Below are 22,216 nucleotides of genomic sequence, written 5' to 3'. Positions count from 1 at the left end.
ATGGTGTGTTAATAAGGAAAAATTACATTGATAGGATCGATGACCAAAATGTCCCCGATTTTTATGATTAAGTACACAGAAAATAGTTAAAACAATTATTTAAAAAAATCGTGTTTTCTCGTCTAGTCTAGTAATGACAGAATACGTGTCCAATCTTATCGCAACTTTGTACTGATTTTACTTAAACAAGAACACAGAAGGAAATCTAATGAAACGAAAAAATGGCTGGAATATCAAATGAATCACTACAAACATTTTTAGATGACCTTCTTTCTATAGGAGGATTCAATTGAGTTAAAAGTTTTCATGACAAAAGATTGTTTAAGCCTTTTTTCACGAGATATAGCTCTTCAAAGGTTAGATTTTGGATTAAGCAATTTTGCATATAGTTAGCGGAAACTGCATATCTTGCAAGACTGAAATTGGAATTAATTTTAATGCTTAGTTGAAATCACCTTCGAGAGTTGGTCCGACACTTTTGAATCACTTTGTATTTCGGAAAAGAAATTTTTCTGAGGTAAAAGTCTGTGTCTTTGTTTAACTTTAAATGAAGTAATAACTTTATAACATTGTTCTTTAATCTATAGTATTACCTTTAATTTATTGTTTGAAACGCTTTCATTTAAAATAATTACGCTTATTTATGGTTAATTATTTAAAAAATGTTGATAAAATGTTAATATCCGTCCGACTCAAATAAATCACACGGTGCTGAAAGCAAATCGCATTTATTTTCTCCACGTTTAATTCAAATGATAAATTAATAATAAAGTATCCCATAACTTAATGAAAGTAATATTTATATTGGATCGAGGTCATTGAAAACGCGAGTGCCTTTGAATTCTTTCTATCGGTGTTATTTACAGTAACGGCTTTATTGTAACGCCACAAACCGCGACCATAACATATCGATAAATTCCATTTGCACACCACAAGTGAAACATTTTTGCATCCTGACACCGTATCGAATCCTTTTATACCTCCAGTGGCCGTGTTGCGGCCTCTCCAACCAATTAGCTCGGCATTTTACCTCCGGTCTTTTCGGGAATTCAATCATGAAATCACGCAACAGCACAGTTAAACAATATCTGAAACGTATAATTGTGTAAATTACACTGACATACCCTCGGCCACTTCTCGAAACTCATCAACTCGTCCACAATCGAGATGAAATTATCAAATGGGAATTTTTTCGACTGAAAATTAGGATTACACCGCCGACTGTGAAAATTTTTCTTCGGGTTTTAATATACAGAAATGACTTGCTCCAAGTCGGCACACAATGACTTCAGACGATGCCGGTCTGTATTGAAAGCGTTTTGCTTTGTTGGAATCGTACGTCATTTTCGGAGCGACGTAGGGGAAAAAAGAACGCGCGGGACATAATATAGTCATTATAATTCGAATGGAGGAGGCTGAAAAAATTGTCCCCGTTTTTGCTCTTAAAATAGTGACATGGAGACCACCTTGAACGTACCAAGGAGTGGTCATTAATCAAATTAGAACTAGATTTTTCTTATTTTATTTACTTCTTAATGGATAAACCACCATAAACAATCGTTCTGCACTGTTCGTGCTGTTGGACAATTAAAATTAACTTTAGCGAGTGCGAAAGAATTATGGGCTGTAACTCTGGACCTGTTGTTGTGGTGTGCAAAAGAAGCTGGTCGGCGCTACGAGATAAGCAATTAGAGACTATTTAATAGCTAATTAGCAAACGAAAGAAGTCTTCTTATTGGTAAAAGATGAACATTTTGTAGCAGATCCATCTTAATTGCATTTCGAATCTATTTATAGAATTATTTATCTTTAATTGAAAATTTAATATTTTCGGTGGATATTGCATATGAAATGTTTAACTTTTAGTTTAGACTTGAGGTTTTTAAATATTTTGGAGTGAAACATTAAAATTATTAGTAGACTTATTTCAAAAAAATTATTTATGATAAGTGAAAATGAATAAAAAAGCTTAGTTGTGCCAAATTCGACGAGAAGAATGTCCGTTGATCAGCATATCTAGATATTCGAAAAACAATTCAAAGTATTTTTTTTTAATCATTTTCTTTTAGAAAGTAATTAATGAAAATTAAGGTGCTAGAAAACATGTAATCGTGTTTTGAGAATTTTATTTTGTTTTGTTTTGAGTCAACTGATACAATTGCGGACACGGACTTTTGAACACCAAATGTATGTCAGTTCAAAAAATGTCAATGTAGGTCACACTTTATTGTCACTTATAATTACATGAGAGCTTTTTTTTTCGAAGTAAACTTGACATTTTAATGAGAATTTTGTTTTCTAGCAATTTAACGAAAAAAACTGCTTCTGAAAAAAATAGGTGTCCGTAGGACGAGTAATTTTTTCTGGCAGTTTTTTGAGTTAAATTGCCTAAAGAAAACAACACTCAAATAAAAAATGTCAAGTTTTCTTCGTAAAAAAAACAGCTTGAGTGTAATTCGGTAAGACCACCGCCTCCTTAATTATTTCTATGGAGACGGCGATGGGTAAGACAATTTAATGAATACGTAAATCCGATGATGCAGATCTACTCGATTCAGAGCTTTCAAAAGTTAGGTTCCGTTTTGTCGCTATAATAGTTAGGGCAAACTTTGTCGCTGTCATAGTGACAAAAACACCGCGACTTATGGGATTTTTAGTGTATGAAAAAAACTGTCATTACAATTGATGTTTGGAATTAAAATTTGAAAGTTGTAGCTTAAATTAATTTTTGGCATTCATTTTCCGACACAATACGTGTTTTGGTACAAGTTCAATAAATTATTTTTATCTACAATCACTCTATAAAGAGACTTTATTCCACACTTTAGATGCGTATAAAGTACCACTTTATCCACTAGTTGAATAAAGTAACTTTATTCCACCGTTAATAACCAGCGCACCGCGTAACAGTTTACTACGTTTAACCGAAAGCACATTTGGCGTGACGTTTAAATGTCAGTTTAATTTATAATTAAGTTTGTAATAATTTGGGCCTATGATTATGGATAAAACGTTATATTGCAGTCGTGTGTTAGTCGCGTTTTATCCACTTAAGAAAACATTCTTGCGTGGATAAAACGCCATCTAACACGCTCTTACAATAAATAACTAGTATTCATTGTCATTTTTTCTCTAGCTGTGAGGATAAAAATTACAAAAGCCGAAAGTGAGGTTAATTACATTAGGCCCATTTTTATGTCATTCGAATGACAAATCGTACAAAGTTCCGTGTCCGCAATTGTATGAAAATTTTTTAGATATAAATTGAATAAAATGTAGGTAGTTTGTTGTAATCTTTAGATCATAGTTTTTGTAAAAAAGAGGTTTTATGTGGGTTGCCGTTTAAAAAAATTAAACATTTTGCATCGGAAAAAAACAAAAAAAAAACAAAAGAGATATTCAAAAAAAAATGTTCTTCACATTTTTGTAGACTTTATCATTCATAAATTAGTTTATCCGCAAACGTCACAAGTAACCACTTTTATGACTAAATGACGCAGGTAAAAGTTTTACTTTTCAGACCTGGAGTAAAAACACTGTTTTTACGCCTACACGTTTTCACTTTTACTTGACACTTACTTTGACATTTACCACTGTTGTCTCTTTCTTGTCTCTTTTGCTTTTTCAGCATTTTCTGGAGAGGTACAAGGTAGATTATCAGCATTCGACATTTTGCACTATAAACTACACCAGTTATTCACCAGAAATCAATCAACACTTTCGAAATCTCAACACAAATTCCGAAACTGACGCGTGACGTTTGTTATGATTTTATTGCAGAGCGTCCTGATTATTGAGGTGATTTACTTGATTATTGGTGTGTTGCTCTTTTCTCTCCATCTGAATCGTTTGCAGATAAAATAGTATATGTTATTTGGAATAAAATTGAGTTTATGTGGCTCAGCTGAATACATTTGCCTCACTCCGTTCGGCAAAATGAGCGTTCAGCTTCGCTACATAAACAATCACTTTTACTCCTAATAACAAAATCTACTATTTTTCAGAAATAAATAGTTTAAGCAATAAACGTTTGGTTCCATACTTTTTATTCACCTGGTATGTATTTGTAATTAAACCAACAATAATTATTTCACCGAGTATCAGTCTGGGCTTGTGTTTAATTAGACTGATTGGATTCAAAAACATCTTAATTAAAAGATTTTTTAAACGGCTAAACGACTTAATAATAATTCATTGCTTCTGATTCAGCGCAGGGAACTGGTGTTTTGTTTCGGCTGTACCGGCACTTATTTGTGCTTAGATCGCTTCTAATTGATAGCGGAGGTGTTTATATGGGTTGCTCTAATCGCGCCATTACATTAATTAACAATCTTGCGAACAATGGCCCGTTTCACATTGGCAAACGGGTTCAAAGTTAGCAATATGCAGGTCGTTAGTAATGGGCTGATCGTTGATTAGAACTCTATCGAAATGAATAGATGATATCTTCACTCTCGGGGGACCCGTACCGGCGCATTAGAAACTGTCTTGTAAAGCATCAAGTTTAGTGTGTTTGTAGCACACGTGTGCATTTAAATCGCCGATTAGAGTTTCGTTTGCCAATGATATTAATTCAAAATGTAATAATCTCACGGATTTCCTCGATCGATTCGTATAATTGAATAACTCGATCCGCGAACTTTACGTTTTTCTTTGTTATTTCAGGAAATCCTTAAAGTCGAAACCATTCTTGTATTTAAAATTTTCAGCAATTATTTAACACCGAACAGCAAATGAGTACGAGTTTGAAACAACCTTATGTGAAGTACTCACGAAAGCGTTTTGCATAATAAAGTGGAGAGCGCAATTTCTACATTAATCTAGATTTTAATTCTATAGCGGATTAAAAATAGTCAACTAATTACTGTTTGCGAGTGGCAGCAAGGGGCATAAAAATGATTTACTTCTATTTCCGTCACAATAAGGCAGAAAACGGAATGGTTGACGGTTGGCAGCTTTTTGTTTCTCCGCAAATCCTGCTTAATGTAAATGCGATGCCAATTAATCAAATCATCACATTTCTAGTTGACCAATACCTACAAACTATTGGAACATTTTAATTTTCTTATAGTTCTACAAGAGATCGGTGTGTCTTAACATGTTTTTTATGAAATCAAGGGAACGAATAATTGCGTCTTCATTCTTAGTGTCTTTAAACGTTTTCGATTTCCTTCTCTACTTGCCATTTCCTCAACGACCTCAAGATTTGTGTGTCTTTAATTGCTCGTGACTGCACTTCTGATCTCCACAGCATGAAATTTCCACACCCAAGTAGTTAGATTCATTACTACTTCAAATTTTTTCCCTAACTTCTAACTACATGCTAAGATATTTATTATCCATGTTTACAGTTTCATGTAAGATTCAATCTTTTTCTCTATACTCATGTCAATTAGTCTACTTATCACACCACTTTTGAAAATTTTTCGTTCCGCTCTGTGTTACGATAAACACTCGAAGACTTCCTCATTTTCGATTGCTACTCAGTAATAACTACAATTAAGTGATTTTTCAGTCAGGACTTCCTCTTCTAAATCGATTCCCTGTTGTTTTATATAAATTAAAAGTCTTTTAGGGCGGCGTTAATCTAATCTGTTGTACCGTTATAACCGTAATTAATTATCCCAAGTACGAAATGGTGCCATTAGTGGAATTTTTCAAATTGATGTTAAAGTAAAAGTAAGATTATCATCGACATGCAGTTTCAGGAATTTTACATGAATTCCACTCTCGCTCACTTTGCTCAATAAGTGAGTGGAATTGGGTCATCGACGGGATATTTAACGAAATTTTATCGGAATAGTTTAGTTCACACTTGAAACATCTTTAGAATGTTGACTATTTACTAAGCCTAAACTTGAAATATTCATATAATGAGGTGCTAACTAGAGGATAATAACATTTTACGTTTCGTAATCCTTTGTAATCCTCACTTGTTGCACACTTTCTAAACTAATCCTTTCAATATTTAATTTTTTCTCAAGTTGTAATATTAGAAATGCACTTAAATAATTTTTCGTCATTATCTGTCATTAAGTCCCTCCAATCCAACTTTCCGACTAAATCTTTTCGTTATTTTAAAAAATCTGGGATCTTAATGAGGCTATTGCCGCCCTGGCTCTGTTTGCCCAAGATATTTGAGATTCCTTAGCTTCAGAACCACTAAATCTCGGCATCCACAATACGGCGATAAGCCTCTAATTCACGCACCTGCTGTACAAACTCACCAAAATAAACAATCTGAGATAAATTATTATCATAACAAACATTTGCTTCAGAAGTTGAACTCATACTTCAAACACTGGAATTTTATTGTCACTTCTTTTTTTTGCAAATTTGTCGAGAATTATTATTATTAATGTCAAAAATTTTTCATAATTTGGTCAAACCATTCAATAAACCCGTTCTCTAATTAGTCGTTGAAGTTTACAGTGTTTTCTCTAGGCAAAGGCCATGTGAAAGCCGCTGCGTTCAAGAGTGTCTTATTTATTATCAAACGCTACAAAAAACATACTCCTTTGTTTGAAATACATAGCTTACTATATATTTTGTTGTCGTCGATAATTTATAATGAATAAATCAGACGGTTTTGTATTTTTGTGCTTGAACGAAATCGTAATTGGTTGCCACGGTATTATTTATAGGTTTGCGTGATTTAAATAATTAATTTCATATCTCTAATGCAATATTTATTATTAGTGTGATAATACAACCTGATAATATGTGTCAATTTTTGCAAAAACGACTATGCGATGAGCTTAATTCGCTTGTTTGCTCTGCCAATTAAGACCGATCGGATTTGAGAAATTGGAGTCATTACACTCGAAGAATTTAAATTGAAAATTATGATTCCAGCATCTATTTAAACGGTAGAAAGATATAGATAAAGTACTGTGTATCTAATTGATAAGTTAATTATATGCATAAATATGAATTTTACGGGACATTAAAGTAAATTAGTTATGAGTGTATAGAAATTAAAATTTTATTAGACATCCTGGAAGAAAAATAAATTTTCCTCTTGTTAATTAGGTACGTGTTGAAAATCTTTTCTCCGTTATTGAACTATTGAACAGTATTGACTCTTATCTAAATAATATATCTAGATAATAGCACATGTTCTGTTTATCAAGATAAGGAAGTAATCTAGAAAAGTTTATTTGAATTTTTCAAGTCTTGAGGCAGCTTCGCTCCAGATATGCAATAAGTTGTTCTGGAGTATGGCTATAATTATGCACTAAAATTTAACGATCAAGTAGATTGCTTAACAGACATGAAACATTGTTTCAATAAGCGACGGAAATTTGGTCACATTTGCAGATTTTAAACTTGTTCCCATATAAGAACGGTGGATTTATGGGATGCTAGTCTGACAATCTGACTCATTTCAGAGTGTAGGAGGCATTTAAAGAAATCTCGAGACGGTTTCGTGAACTTCTATGCAAGAGATTAGAACGTTTTGGCCAACTGTGGTTTTTCCCAAGACGGGGGTTGGATGAAAAGGAGATTACCAAGGTTTTTGCCTCAGTTTACGCCCAGTAAATCGATATTGAGTTAAAGGAGAAAATAGACTTTTGCACAGAAATAAATTAAATTAATTGGTAATTGTCTGTAGTGGAAAATTGATGGTTTAATAAAAGATTACTGTTTGGAATAAAGCCACGCAGCTAAGCATTAAATAGATATTAATAGTCGTCTTGTACATCCGGGAGTTTTTTAAAAAATTGTACCGCTATGCCATCATTGTTTTATAAAAATTGAGTCTGTTTTAAAGTAAAAAATGTAATTGCAGTATAATGATTAAGACTCTTCCACGATTTGAAGTAGATTACACGCTAGAATAAAGATGAAGTAAATAAGGAAGCTTATTAAAAAACATTTTTTCCAAGTTTATAATAATTGTAATAATTATTTTATATTTTCTGTTTCAGGTATGATTTGATTGATAATCCTAGGTGGTGGTAAGTCTTTATACTGTCTGGAATAGAATAGAAACTAGCTAATCGCTTTGTCGCTTCTTACACGCCATTAAATTTCTTACACTGTAACTCTGAGAAAAATAAATGGGTCGCAACAAATGTTACAATTAACCTCAATTACAAAACATAGATAAAATTACTGCGCAATCGAAGCAAAAGAGAATAATTATGATGATGGGTAAAAATATGGTCATCCGTATAATTGGACGTTCACAATTTAAAAACTCAAGTTTCAACAAAAAGTTAATAACGTATTCTGAAAAACCTTATATGGGTTATAGGCACAGATATTTCTTGATTACATGTCGATCTTACAGTGATAATAATTTTATTACTGTCTTACATATGTTCAACCTGTAGTTGGCTTTAACGACTCTTTAATAAATTACAAAAGCATGCAAAAGCTCAATTTTCAATTTTTAGTTTACAATTTTATATACATAAATTGCAAACTATTATGAACCGTTATCGCCGATAATAAATTTCTTTGGTTATGATAAAATATGAGATTGCAAACCGATAAATGATCAAGTTTTATTATGGCAAATAGAGAATTACTTAATCAAGACTTTTAAACAATATTTAAATCCTTTAAAAGCACCGTTTCTTTTCCCGGAAAAGTGAGAAGGAATTTCCTATTATTTCTAATAATTGTTTTCGAAATAGTCTCAAACTTTTCCGGTAGACCGAAAACGGTACAAAGTGCTGGTAAATCTTCATTTTTTCCGAATTTATCCGGACTAACCGGAGTTAAAATAAGGAGACTTCAATGCTAGATCAAGCCGGAGACCGAATCTCTCCGATTCTTTCCGAAGTTACTTCTTTCAACGTTCCGGTGCGCCAGTCTCGACCGGCATTTGTTACTTGACTGATGCTATTTTATTTGTCCGAAGCCGACTCGGATCGTGATTTACCAATCGGATACACCTGCCCAAGGATACCAGTGTCAGTGTCATCCCTCATCGAAGTGTGCCGTGATCACGAGTGTGTTTTTATCGATACGACAGGTGCATTAAAGCGACATGTGCGGAATTTTGTAGATAGTTTAAGAGAATCACGTGGGTTGGGAGGAGTACTATAGGTATAGCTAAAAAAGGCGGTTTTTTAAAGCTTTTTGGTCGAAGTAATTAGAAAGTAACTGAGTTAATGACAATTTTGGTTTTGTTATTTGGATTCAAGTCGTTAGCATCACGGAGCAATTAGCTTTATGCTGTCACCGAGAGTCGTATATCATCCGATTTAGCATCTGTCGTCCTTCCATAATTTCATTAAAAGCGAATTTGAAGAAGTTACTACATTATTTAAGTCGTGAGTTGGAAAACGAGCTAAAAGTCGATAAATCTCGATACAGGAAATGTTCACTTGATTAGAAATTAGCTACTTAGATTGTTATGGCACTGAAAGCGTTTTCTTCTCAAATTACATAAATTTTCATCAGTGTTTCTGAGAATGGTATTTTTTGGTGCAATAAAATCGATAACAAAGATTGAGCAGGTGGAGTGACAAAGCACGAAACGTTCACTCAAGTGAAAAGCTTTAATAATATTTTATTGTAGAGGATTTTACGGATTAAAAGCCTATTCGTTTCACAACACTTAGACAATTAATTTCGCTTTGGCAAATAAATTGTAACTTAATATTATTTCCATTTTCGTCCAGAAATTATTTTGTAAAATGATTTTTGTCCCTCCGAAATTCAAAGATACGATCTATAATGACCCACTCACGAGTAGTTTAATGTCAACAAGATGTAACACCGTCACATAAAATGAGACAATTTGTTGTACAACATGCTAATGGACCTTTTCAGATTGCTTATCTAAATTTGGAAATAAAAAAAATTACCTGTTTTGATTTATTTATCTTCGAGTTTAACAAACTCGGATGTTTAAATTTCTGGTTAGAGCCCGGAGTAGCCGTTACCGTTTTAAAACAATATTTACTGGTGTTGTAAAGCGCACGCCAACCAAACTCCATTTTTGTATAAAGAAAGGCAACGAAATTAGACGTAATTGGAGGCAATTTCGGTCGACGAAACTTTTAAAAAATGAAACCTCGCTTGGGGCTAAAGATTGTAAATCTTTCAGGCGGCGCCGTTTATCTCGAAACTACTTTTAAACCGGGCCCAAGGCATGTTAAGATGTAAGGTAGTCGCCTGTTTGAGATTTTTTTTCATGTAAAGGGAATCCGGAAATGTTTGCGTATTTTTTAACATCATTCAAGACGGCAAGACTACGCAGACTCGACGATTTGATTTTTTAACCGTATTAATTTAAGGTCGTAAAAGTCGTTTGTTAATAACTTTGCTCGTATTGCCAAGGGTGCAATTTCAATAACACTAAATGAAATCCGTTGATACTTACCTGGTGTGTTGCCGTTTATTATCGTAAATCTATTATAATAATAATTTTGTCATAAAATGTTAGCTTTCTGTTTGTAACGGGCTCATTAACTCATATGAAATAGTGGTAGTAAAACCGAAGCCTCCTTAAATTGGTTGATTTAAAATCAAACTACGAGTATAACGTTCTAAATTGACTCAAACTAATTCTCCCGATTAAAAATTATAAGTGGTCTTATTTTCTCTACGTTAATTCTATTCGTTTTGTTTGTTTGGAAGCTCACATGACGGATATTTCGACTTGACAATTAATGGAAACCTGAATTTTAACACTTTATAAAGATAATAATAATTGAGACGACTCACTGTTTTTTATTTGCTTTATAGAAAACTTTTATTGGTAGAATTCTACTTCTACTAGTTTTTTCTAGTATTCTCCGAATTTTTGACGAACCGAATGAGTAAGAACTCTCAGATCATGTATGTTGTAACGGTTTAAAAAAAAAGACTAATTACAAACATATTTCAGAGTTTTTGGGTTTTATCTCTATGGGCTCTCTGAAATCAATTTATTTAATTTTTTAAATAACAAGTTTAATTCTGAAAGTGTAACATTTGTCACAGCAGATTTTATAGTCCTGCCTATTTCGAAAAGTGTCACATTTGTAGGAAGTGCCAAAATGATCAGTTTTGATTAGTATTTTTGTCTTGAAATATTTTTTATTCTTTCAGAGATGACTTGGTAATTAATAACTAATAAGTTATCTCAAAAAATTCGCAGTTTTGTTGCAAGACATTGTCTTTTCGTATCGTTAACATTTTTAAAAATATTGAAACTGAGAAACCAGTCGGTTTTCAGCTCTAATCTGTAACCCTTTTTCATCATTTCCAATCATTCGAAATATAAGCTGTCTCGGTTTGACCCACGCAAAACCTGCTAATCTACCAATCTAAAAAAATGCTCTAACAGCATTTTATTGTCGTCTACTTCAATCCCAACTAAGTTACTACAAGAAATAAAAACATTTTTTTGAAGATTTTTCCACAACGTAAGGTTCGCAGTCCAATGTTTGGAACATTTCTTCCACTATAAAATTCAACACATCTTTCGCACTTCTTCACAATTTTTTTAAAGTTTTCTACACGTAAAAACGTGAAAATCATTACAGGTGGTCTTTACTAAGCCAGAAATAGTAACTCTGTGGTCGAAAATATGTTAGAATCATGTCAGGTACTTTATTAAAAAAAAAGAACTTATTGTTTAAAGATTTGTGTCTTTCTACGAGTGTATGTAATAAGTCTTTGTATTTACGTCTGAATTCTGATGCAATTTTATGGCTTGTTAATGTCATTTTTTGACTACTTATTAGGTAAAATATTATTTGTCTAACTTCACTAAAGTAAAAGTCAATTTTGTTGAAACTGTGCATAGTTTACGATTGGATTAGGAATAAAGTAGAGCCGCATTTAAATTGCCAGTCTCTTAATCAAATTCCCAGTTTCATTTATAACATTTGCTGCCGGTTTTCTGTCGCAATGTCGCCGTCGATTTAATTACATGTTTTGTGCACACAAATTGAATACGCGTCTAGCTCGTGCAAAAATCCCTTGATCCACACAATTACCCTCTTTTTTCTCTTGCCGTAATTGGCGTCTATTGATAAACGTCAATTTTAATTCTCGGGGTGAATAGTAAAGCGCGAAAAGGCACTAACCAGTCTTTGAAAAAAAACCTTCCTCATTTACCTCTTTCTCTCTCGCGCTCACGAATCACAACTTTCTGATGCTCCTTTCGATCTATTCACAATTTAATCGGCCAACAATCCTCCGTAAAAGGAACCTGTTGCCTTTTAACGTAATAAACTTTCGACAAAAGCTCATCGATTTATTTGCTTTAGACACAATACGGTATAAAGCACCTGTCTGATCGATCTTAACAGGAAGATGAAAAGTGCAACGATGTCGAGTAACGCGTTAAAACGCGAAAATACAAGTGCTTCGGCCAATGTTTTGATGTGCAAGCAATGGTGGAAAGTGTGTTGGATGTACGGCGACCAGGAAAAATATTACAGACAATTGTACGGCAAAAGGGCTCGGCACGAAAAGAAAAAGTTTACCGAGGACACGAGAGTGTACGAAAACACCAAACAGGGATTTAATCAAGGAGGAAGGACAACACCAGGGATTAATTCGTTAGATTTGACCAGGGAAATTGATGAGTGAGTAATTAGGTATCCTGCAGACATTGCAGGGTTTTTATTTTGGCTTTAAACAGTTTAAAGCTTACGGCAATTTTGTTATTTTAAAAATTTTGATGACGCCGGATTTTCATAAAAGGTAAATTCGTAACAGCTGCGAATTGGCAAGAAACGTTATGAGGAAGATGCAGTTAATCGACTAGTAAGTAATACCGTTCTGTTTTCTCTTTTTTTCTACTAGAGGCTAATCAAAATATATATCAAATTAAAAAAATTGAAGCATCATAGTTTTATTGTCTTGCACGTGTGAATTTTTTGATCACGATGTTATTAAAATTTTTCTTCAACAATGGAAAAAAATCCGTAACTTACATACCGGAAAGTGAGACTTTGATCACGCTTGTGCTTTTTTCTAGAATGCAAATTCTGTAAAAACAGTAGAGCAAACGCATGTGAAAAAGAGAATAAAAGAAATGGGAAGTCGATTATTAGCCAGCAAGTTACCTATTAAAGAGTGTGCATTTGATATGATTAAAACTGGCTTAGGAACGAGTTTTGATCGACGTTTGAAACTGTTTGATTTTCTACAATTAGACTTCTCTTTCGAATAAATGCGTGTAAAAACCAAACTAAGGCAAGACTCCATTCGAGAAATAAATTAATCAAAGTCCTGCGTGGGCACCCAATTAGTATAAACGTTCCTTCGAGAATTGATTGCTTTCTAAAACCTATTCGTTGCGCCTTCGACACCTTTCGGTCACGACCAAAAGTGAAATTTATCATCGTAGTTGTTGTAAAATCCGATATCATTTCCGCGATATGGTCAAGCTCGAGCGAGTTAGATTGACATCGAGATGGTCGGTCTACGTGATTGAATCCGAAGCAGGGCATCCATCTTGACGAGCTTTCGACAATTCCGGGACTCGAGCCGGAATTAGCCCGGAATCCGCGAGAAATTCTTTCGAATCCTTATTAAGATGTTGCAATGCGACAAACACTAATTAAATTGATTGATGTATTCCGAGAGGACATGCAACAGTCTTTCAAGCACTTAAGCTGCCACTTTTGAAGGAATGAGAGTCGTTTCCTGATAAAAAATCTTTCTTCCTAGCGAAATTTTCATCCAGAAAATATAAAGCGGAGTACTTTAGGTTATTTATTCCACGATATAGATAAACCCCGACTGTGTAGGTAACGTCGTTTGACGACAGTCTGTTTTATTTATGCTAATGTTCTCATGCTTACATGGTTAATTTCATGTCAAGCATTTTATCTCTTATATACTTTTACCAACTAAAATATAACACAAGCTTTTTATCCAAAACGAGAAAAGACTCATTTTTCTCCAACATCGAGGCTTATTAGGTAAACTAGCTGATAATTGAAATAAATTAAGCGGCATGTTGTACTCGTATCGTTGCAAAGATCGGAAAAAGAGGTCGTAGCGACCGGTAATCAACCCAAGATTACAAGATTAAACTCCAGTATTGATGGCGATGGAAAGATTGGTTTCATCATCAATCATATGGCCGGACGTGCCGCTTATACGAATAATTCCGCTTTAAAATTCTCTTTTTGTATTGCACAAAAATATTCAAGACAACGAACAATTCGAATTATCCAACGGTCTAACAATTTTTAAAGTCCTTTTCTTAATGTCCAACTCCGGAATTTAATAAAGTAGATAACAAGGTTTTGTAATTTTACCGAAACTTAATAGCTATCTTAGATCCTTAGTAATAATAACTTACTAGTTATTTTATAAGAAATGTCAAAATAAAATTACAACATTTATAAGTATGTCGTTACATTTAAATAGAGGAAAGTTAAAAACGATAAAAATTATTACAGCTTATTAATCAATCTCACAATATCTCCCCATTTTGTTCTTTCAGTCGGTTTCATATTTTAGAATTTTTCAACGGGAGTTTTATGAAAAATTTTAGTTTAAAAAATATTCAAAATTGTTGAGGAGTTGCAGTTGTCTCATTTTCTCCTTTCAAACTTCTCTTTTGCTTCATGTTGAAAAAGCGATACGGCGAACCGCAAAGAATCCATTAATTTATTTCGTCCATGTTCTTCTCATTCCGATGCCAGTGGAGAATTTCAAATTTAAAGTTTCACTAACTTCCTATTTGAATAAACAAGTCGAGGTCACGAGGTTGCAGTGCAAGTTGAAATATCAATAACTCTCATTGGAATTATCGTAAGGATAATCACAAGAGGAATTGGTAAGACACATCGATGTGATTAATGATCGTTTGGCACTTTCCGCGTTAAAGTGCGTTAATTCATCGAGATGTGTGTGGTAAAAAGATTTCAAAATGCCGTCATGATACACGAAATCTAATAATAAAGCACCGGCCACAGCTTGACCATATTTTGAAATGAAGGCTTATCCAATTACAGAGTCTTCTATCGATTTGGTCAATCTTAACAAGATATTGATTTTGAAATTATTGATCTGTTATTAATCAAAAAGTGCTCCGGCCGCATGATTAAGCAATTCGTTTCAATAATTTATTGCTCGGAAATTAATTAAACTACCAAATGAAAAATTTAAATATTTTAAAACATATAAATATCCGCGTGAGACTGATTGAAAAAAATCGTTTCGATTAGTTGATTATCTAGTCAGCTATCAATTTAGTTCCGACATTGCTCTGCTTATAGATCTCGTCGCGGTCACCTTTATGAAAATCGCGTTAAAAATCGTTAATCACCGGTCTCAGTCTTAAATCAATTTTTGATGTCAGCGGAATTAAAAAGTCATTTACAAGAAGACGGTCTTGGCGTATTATTAGAGGCAACTACATTCGATACACGAACGAATCGTTGATAATAACGCGCGAGAGCGCACACACTTCGATGTAATTATAATACCATTCTTTGGCCATGTCGGATTTCGTATAATTACAATCTGGGAGTGAGTCGTATGTGTTTTTAGTTAATGGAATTAATTTATGGGGACATAACCTGTAACCTTCATTTATAATAACTGCAATAAATTAATGATATGCGACAGCAGGGGACGATATTATGGAGCGACTTCTGCGGGAGAAAATTATGAGAAAATATCGACGGAGACACGATAATGAGTGGCGGCTGAGCTTGTTTTAGAATCTTCGATTTTTTAGTTTTGTTAAGACGACTCACTTTCTAACCAATGGAAAAAAATTTACTCAATTAAAATGTTTTGGAATGTTAATGTAATGGGTTTTTTGTGTTGTAAATCAAAATTATTGATTCTCCTGCTGTTAGCAAACTGACCGACCAAATAACTATCGAAAGCTTTGGCAAATATTGGTATTTCTACCAAAATGTTGGTATAAGTCAAAAAAAAGTAAGATATCCCAGCTATTGGCACGACAATTAATTAATATTGCCCAATTTTTTAATTTTTACATTATCTCAACGGTTTGGATTCATAAAAACTGTTTAAAGTTTTATTATTGTTAAAAGTTAAAAAATAAATCTATATATTATTAAATGACATAATATTTAGTCGTTTAGCTTTAGCAGATAATATGCAGAATGATTTTTCTGTTTATTTCACTTCGACTTTCCAGAAATATGTCGTATTTTCTCAATAAATCATTTGAAAATTATTTCCTACTTTTTATAAGAAAAGCATTTGCAACATTTTGTGTTTTCAAAGGGAATGTAACTAAGTATTTTGATATACTTGCCTGATGTACAAAATAATTTTGGTCAAAGAAAAATAAAGATTTAACTTAATATTTTGTTTAAACTAAAATTTAAATTATCTCTCATGCTTGATTTAGCTTTTTGTTTTTCTTATTTTACGGCTTGTTATTTATTTAAAATTAGAATTAATTGTAAAAAAATAATTAATTACAGAATTACACACAGAAGTACAATTAATAAAAAATAATGTTAAACTGTTTACTTTAATTTATGTTGCAAATATTAACTATTAATTTCTACATATTAACAATGATTGAATAGTTGAAAACATTCACTTCGGCATAATAAACAATGATTAGGAGCTTTATTAACATGCTTGCAAATTTATTACTAAAGATAATTTTATGACATGTAAATAATAAATGTATTTATTTGATCGTCTTGATTAAAACGCAAGCCATGAAACCCTTTCGCCTACAACAATTTGTGTTTATGTTTCGCCTTGATTTTAATAAATATTCTAACGCTAAGCAATAACTGGGTTTATTGTTATTACAGTTATCTATTTCTTGCCAGCGATAAATTAGTTTATGATTAAAAAAATAAATTACAGTATTTGTAAGACAAGACTTTCCTCTTACCATATCTCCGAGTATTATAATCCGTTTGTTGCGATTTTTTTCCGAGGTTAGCCTCTAAACTTCAATAAAATATCACGCAGCGTATAGTGGAATAAATCTTGCATGTAATTGTACCGTTGCAGCGCGACAAATCTATCGGTAAACACTCTTGTTTCCTCCATATAAAGTGCGACATTCACAGTTAATATTTCACGTATTTTATTGCCCGGTATAGACATATCGTATTCACGTTTTTACGTTGCATAAGCAGCTTTTGATCGCGCGATGAAACCACGTGGGTTACAATGGTAAAAAAACTCAATAAAAATTGAGCTAATTAGAGGAAAGTATAAGAAAATGTAAAAAAGCCCGGAGTCGGTCTGACGTGACGGTGCGACATTTCCCACGGTCAAGACAAAGTGTACAAGACGACATATGCACCTAATGGCTCTGTAAAGTCTTAAGCTTAAACTCGAGCTTAATCGATTTAATCCAAGTGACAAATCGAAGGGGGGGAAAAATACACGAGGTGTGGCCAATTAGAGTTTTTACAGCTGACTTAAGCGAGCTTTAGATTCATATAGGACGGTAATTGCGAAATAATCTATGCTAATTTTATAGCTACCATGTCGAGCTTAATTTACATTCAATGCGCATGTTCGGTTCTTGGAGATGTCCTCGGCCATTTTAATAATTCATAAGTGAGGGTTTATACAGGTGGAATATGGAATTTGGTATCGTATGATTAAGTGTTAACATCTAGAAACCAAAATTTTGAAATTATTTTAATAGCTGTCATGAATTAGAGTAGTACCTATCGAGCCTACACTTTTTTAAATATTCACATGATGAATATCTCGAGGGTCATTATTACATTCATTAATTCCTGGAGTGTCGTTAAAACCAGTTTACACCTAATTGATAATCGACACCGGCAGGTGAATACTTCGCTTTATGACTATAATTGCATTATTTTATAAATATTTACTTTGGTTACGTTAAAAAAATCGTTATATTTTTCCATTATTGACATATGCGGAGCAGACTTTCAAAAAGCAGTTTGTCCAAATTTGTATTTTCGCAGGAGAGAGCAAAAACTGTCCTTCTTTTAAGAAATAATTTTAATGTTTTATAACAGTGCCAATAAATGTAAAAAAATATGTACAAATTGTACACTAATTTTACAGCTGAAGTACTTAGGCATTTTACAAAAAAACACAAATATGTCTTGGACATAATGCAGTTGGATTGTCAAAGAGGGACTTAATGCTATTTAGAGGCAAAAAACTTTATTTTGTTATTTATATATCTATTAATAAACAAAATTGTTCATGTTGCACCTTTTCCTCATTTGCACATGCGCATTCTTCATCGTCTTCTTCATCGGTTTTACTTGGTTGGTGGTGTGACTTCTTTTGAGTAAGAATTCTTTTGGCAGTGGTTATTTCTGTTATTTTTTTTTAAGTGTTGTAGCGAAACAAATTGCATTTAGTCCAAAATTGACGGACAAAACGCATTTTGTTTGAATCAACACATGAGATAAATGCAGTTTGAATGTCCAGGCAACTTTCAATATTTTTTTAACTTAAGATAAAACGCGATTTGAACCTCCAGGAAAGGTTCATTGAAAAGACAATTGCATATAGCCTGCAACGCCACCTTTATCTCAATTTATAAAAAATGGACAAACTGCATTTTGAAAGTCTGCTCCTCATATTTGGTTTACAACTAATGATGTCAATACCTAATTGCCACCTGAAAAACGTTAGAAAACAAACCCGAAACTGTTACAAAAGTACTCTCTCTATTTTACATAAATTTCAGGTGTGGGAAGTGAACTAAAAACCGGAGAAAATTAAAACAAACTTGTCGTTTCAACCGACACCTGTCATCATTATTTTCTAAAATAATCGTGGGCAATATCTGGTGTCGGTAATAATTTTTTTTCAAATTGTAGTTATTCGCATCGTATTTTGTAATTTTAAGTGTGAACAGCCATGCAATTTTCATAACCACGAGCAGAAATATTCGTGTCAAGATATAGTTTTGTTTGAGGACGTGGAACGGCGATTTAAACTCACTTACAAACGGCAATTATATCTGTCAAAAAATTACAATTTTGAAGCAATTTTTATATTTTTTCCTAGATTTTCTCTAACTGTTATTAACTATTATTTTGTGTACATAGACAAATTTATTTTAGTTATTATTTGCAACGCATTTTTTGTATTCGTTAAAAAGTTTACTAATCACATAATATATTTATATTTATAATTAGCAATAATCAAAAAAATACGCTCTGTAAACGTCATTATTTTAGCATTTATTGAACATTTCTTCAATTAATTATTTACTTCTTGTAGGAGTGTTTGTAGGTAGCCGCTCAGTCGTTTTATTCCATACTTAGCATGGGACACTAAATCATAGTTGAGTAAATAATAAATAATTTTAGAAACAAGCGTTACATTTGCATAATTTTTCTGTAACAAATCAGCTTTTCATTATATTGTATTGCTCTTAGAAATATGGTGGGAGAGTTGCTTTTATTGATGAAATTATCTAAAGATTTTAAAATATGTAATGATTTTCGTTATTCTTCGGAGCCAAGCCGAGGGCTCTGTCAGGCTTGAATTTTTTCCAGTCGACTAAACTTCGAAAACTCAGATTCCTCGCGGCATAATTTGCTTCAAATCATCTCGAAAAACATTCATCTTTTTCTCGACAAGCAAACATTTGAGATAATCATCGAATTATCTTCTTGAATACATTATTGGTAGCAACCTCGAACTTTGCTTCAAAATATTTTTACACGTACGACACGTTAATAAATGAGACGTCATTAATAATTCGTTAATTATCCAATAGTGGAATAAACGAACGAGGAATTTCCAATCGTGCCGTGTTTGGGAATTAGTCAAGCACTGATTCTGTATTATGTGTGCAAGAATGCAAAACAAAACAGCGACAAAAATGGTTAAGTCTTCTTCAGTCGACTTCCTCATAGTCAATCATGAAGAACAGGCCGGTATCAATCAAGCGCAGCCTCCGGAGTCATGTTATGTCAAAGCAATCAAACTAATCACAATTTTAATTACAGACTGGTTCAATACCGGACCAGTTTTTCACTTATTGTTACGAGGAACACCCCATCGTATAATTTGTCAATTAATGTCGTTATAGCAGGTGCGACCACACGTTTAATTTATGTAAATTCGTCTCGAGTCGGTAAACAGACCGAAAAAGTTTCTATTTACTCAAGAAAAATTTTTAAATGGACAAACACACAAACATTGACCCGAAATGGCGAAAGTTCCCAAACCTTGTGATCAATTATTTAGCTAATTTGGGGATAATTAAATATCGGGATGAAGTTGTGTGAGTAGTTGAAGATCGTAAATGGAGATAATGTAACGTTGTTTATTATAATGACCGATATTTTAAAATAATTTACGATGGTATCAAATGATTCATTCCTGATAAACCCAAGAATTATTATATCTTCTAATTATTTCGCCCACGGGAACGATCTCTTGAATTTTTTACGGCTACTATGAATTATTATGGATCATAATGGATGACTGCACTTTTTTACTTCTGGTAAATTACAAGTCGCGATAACGACCAGTTTGGAACGAAAACGAGAGAAGTGCTGAAAAATCTATTATTTTATGACAGCTTTTCCCATTCATGGTCAACTGGACCACAGTCCTAACTGTGGTTAAATTACTATTTATTGTTATATAATTATAATCGTGATGAATTCTTTAATCGGATTAACTCCTTCAACTAAATTATCTCTCTGTCAAAAGCAGTAACCAATTAAAATCCACCATTTTTCCGCTATAAATTTTCGAAATTCTTAGCGACACACGATACCTTCTGTGTCAAATGGCGTTATTTCGTGACAAAGAAATCTTAAATTCTTTCTTTTTTTCCTCAATAGATAACATTTTAAGCATCCATGAAACTAGAAATGTAACGTTAAAAGCATCTCCGTGATGGAATCGTCTCGGCAATGACGAGAGGAATTCACGGTCGATTTGGGCGCCTTTGTCTCAGCTGAGGATGGGGGCCATTTAGATAAGTGGCGGTTAGAACCTACCAAACTTATCCACTGCCACTATACGCCCCGAAGCCCCGAAACATCGATCGGGAAAAATTTCCGATTTGCATAATTTTTACGCCTAATTAAAAAGTAGCATCACGCAAAGATAAAAGAACAAAGCAAGCGATGTGTTTTTTTAATATTCATTGGCAGTTAATGTAATGAAGTATAAAATTCTGCCGTTTATGACTCATAAATTCCGGATTTTAGAACATTTTAAAGTCGGAATTATGGACGTTAATAGAAATTGTGGCTCAAGATTGTATGAAAGTTGGAAAATACGACGAGGAGAAATTTTTATTAAAATAAATCAACGTACTCGTACAATATGATGACTAGGACCGTTCATCTTTGCGCAAGGGTTTTTTACTTTTATTTTTAAACAAATGGGTGGATTTTAAAAAACACTGTTTCTGTCAAGATTAGTGGAAAACATTTTGAAATTATGTACATATTTATTATTATGCTTTAATTTTTTTCTTTATGTTAAAATCACTTATCTTAATGTTAAAATCACATGAAATTTTCTGAAAACCCTTTATACTAGTTATTGGAAATATTTTTAAATAACTCTCATTATTTAAGACGTATTATTGACATGCAGATTTTAATCCACTTAGGTTGTCACCCAAAATATCTTTCCGGTTTTTGAGGGTATGGGGAAATATGGAGGTTTTTTCACTTTATTTTGCTATAAATAGCTAAGATTGTTAAATATATCTAATAAATAATTATTACAATAAGATTAATCATTTCCTAGCATTACAACTTTGTTTCAAAACGCAGTCTATTGCATAGGAAGCACATCTCTTTGCATCGCCTACCGATAAAACATCGGTGCTTATCTTACGACACACATAAAAGTTTGATTAAGAGCTGCAGCGCAAAGCACTTATTATTTAAAGACCGTTAACATGTATTGCAATGAGCGTTCCAATCGAACGCATTGATTCCGAAATGTGTATTTTCTTTTCGAACACCACCACGTCTCAAATTAAATTTCCCTCGCCTTTCATATCTACTTTCCATCTGAATAGCCCGATATCCTGTCTAATTTACTCGGAGATGATTGCCACCAAAGAAAAAAGGCGAATCCCAACCACTCATTAACTATGCATATGTATCCCCTCGATATCACAAATTAACATAAGAACGCATACCTGGCGGCGATCGCGCTCGACCACTACAAAACCAATCACTCAGTGGCGTAACTGCAGGAATATTTTAAGAATGTTCCAGAGGGAATGTGTGGTACGCCACTGGGTCAAGTATGGGTACGAGGTGGTTAGCCACTACGTTTTATTATTATTAGTCTTAGGTCGAGT

At 33.2% G+C, this 22,216-nt stretch overlaps 1 protein-coding gene across 6 annotated transcripts in view; it reads left to right on the top strand.

The window, feature by feature from the left end:
- LOC123012178 (protein prickle) overlaps positions 1 to 22,216 on the top strand; it is a 147,750-nt gene that overhangs the window by 94,545 nt on the left and 30,989 nt on the right. The window contains exons 1-2 of one of the 6 annotated variants that reach the window (XM_044410025.1): positions 8,843 to 8,986; positions 12,261 to 12,539. The exons of 3 other annotated variants lie outside the window; for them this stretch is intronic. In XM_044410025.1, coding sequence (XP_044265960.1) covers positions 12,265 to 12,539 — 275 coding nt within the window. In that variant the 5' untranslated portion in view covers positions 8,843 to 8,986; positions 12,261 to 12,264. Of the gene's footprint in view, positions 1 to 8,842; positions 9,061 to 12,218; positions 12,540 to 22,216 lie in introns of those variants that run through there. 2 more of the 6 variants (XM_044410024.1, XM_044410023.1) reach the window with 2 other exon arrangements.

This window comes from Tribolium madens, unplaced genomic scaffold, assembly GCF_015345945.1.
Source record: "Tribolium madens isolate multiple individuals breed KSU strain unplaced genomic scaffold, Tmad_KSU_1.1 Scaffold_91;HRSCAF=231;Tcas5.2_LG7, whole genome shotgun sequence".
NCBI lineage: Eukaryota > Metazoa > Arthropoda > Insecta > Coleoptera > Tenebrionidae > Tribolium > Tribolium madens.
This window is presented reverse-complemented; position numbering and strand designations above follow the sequence as displayed.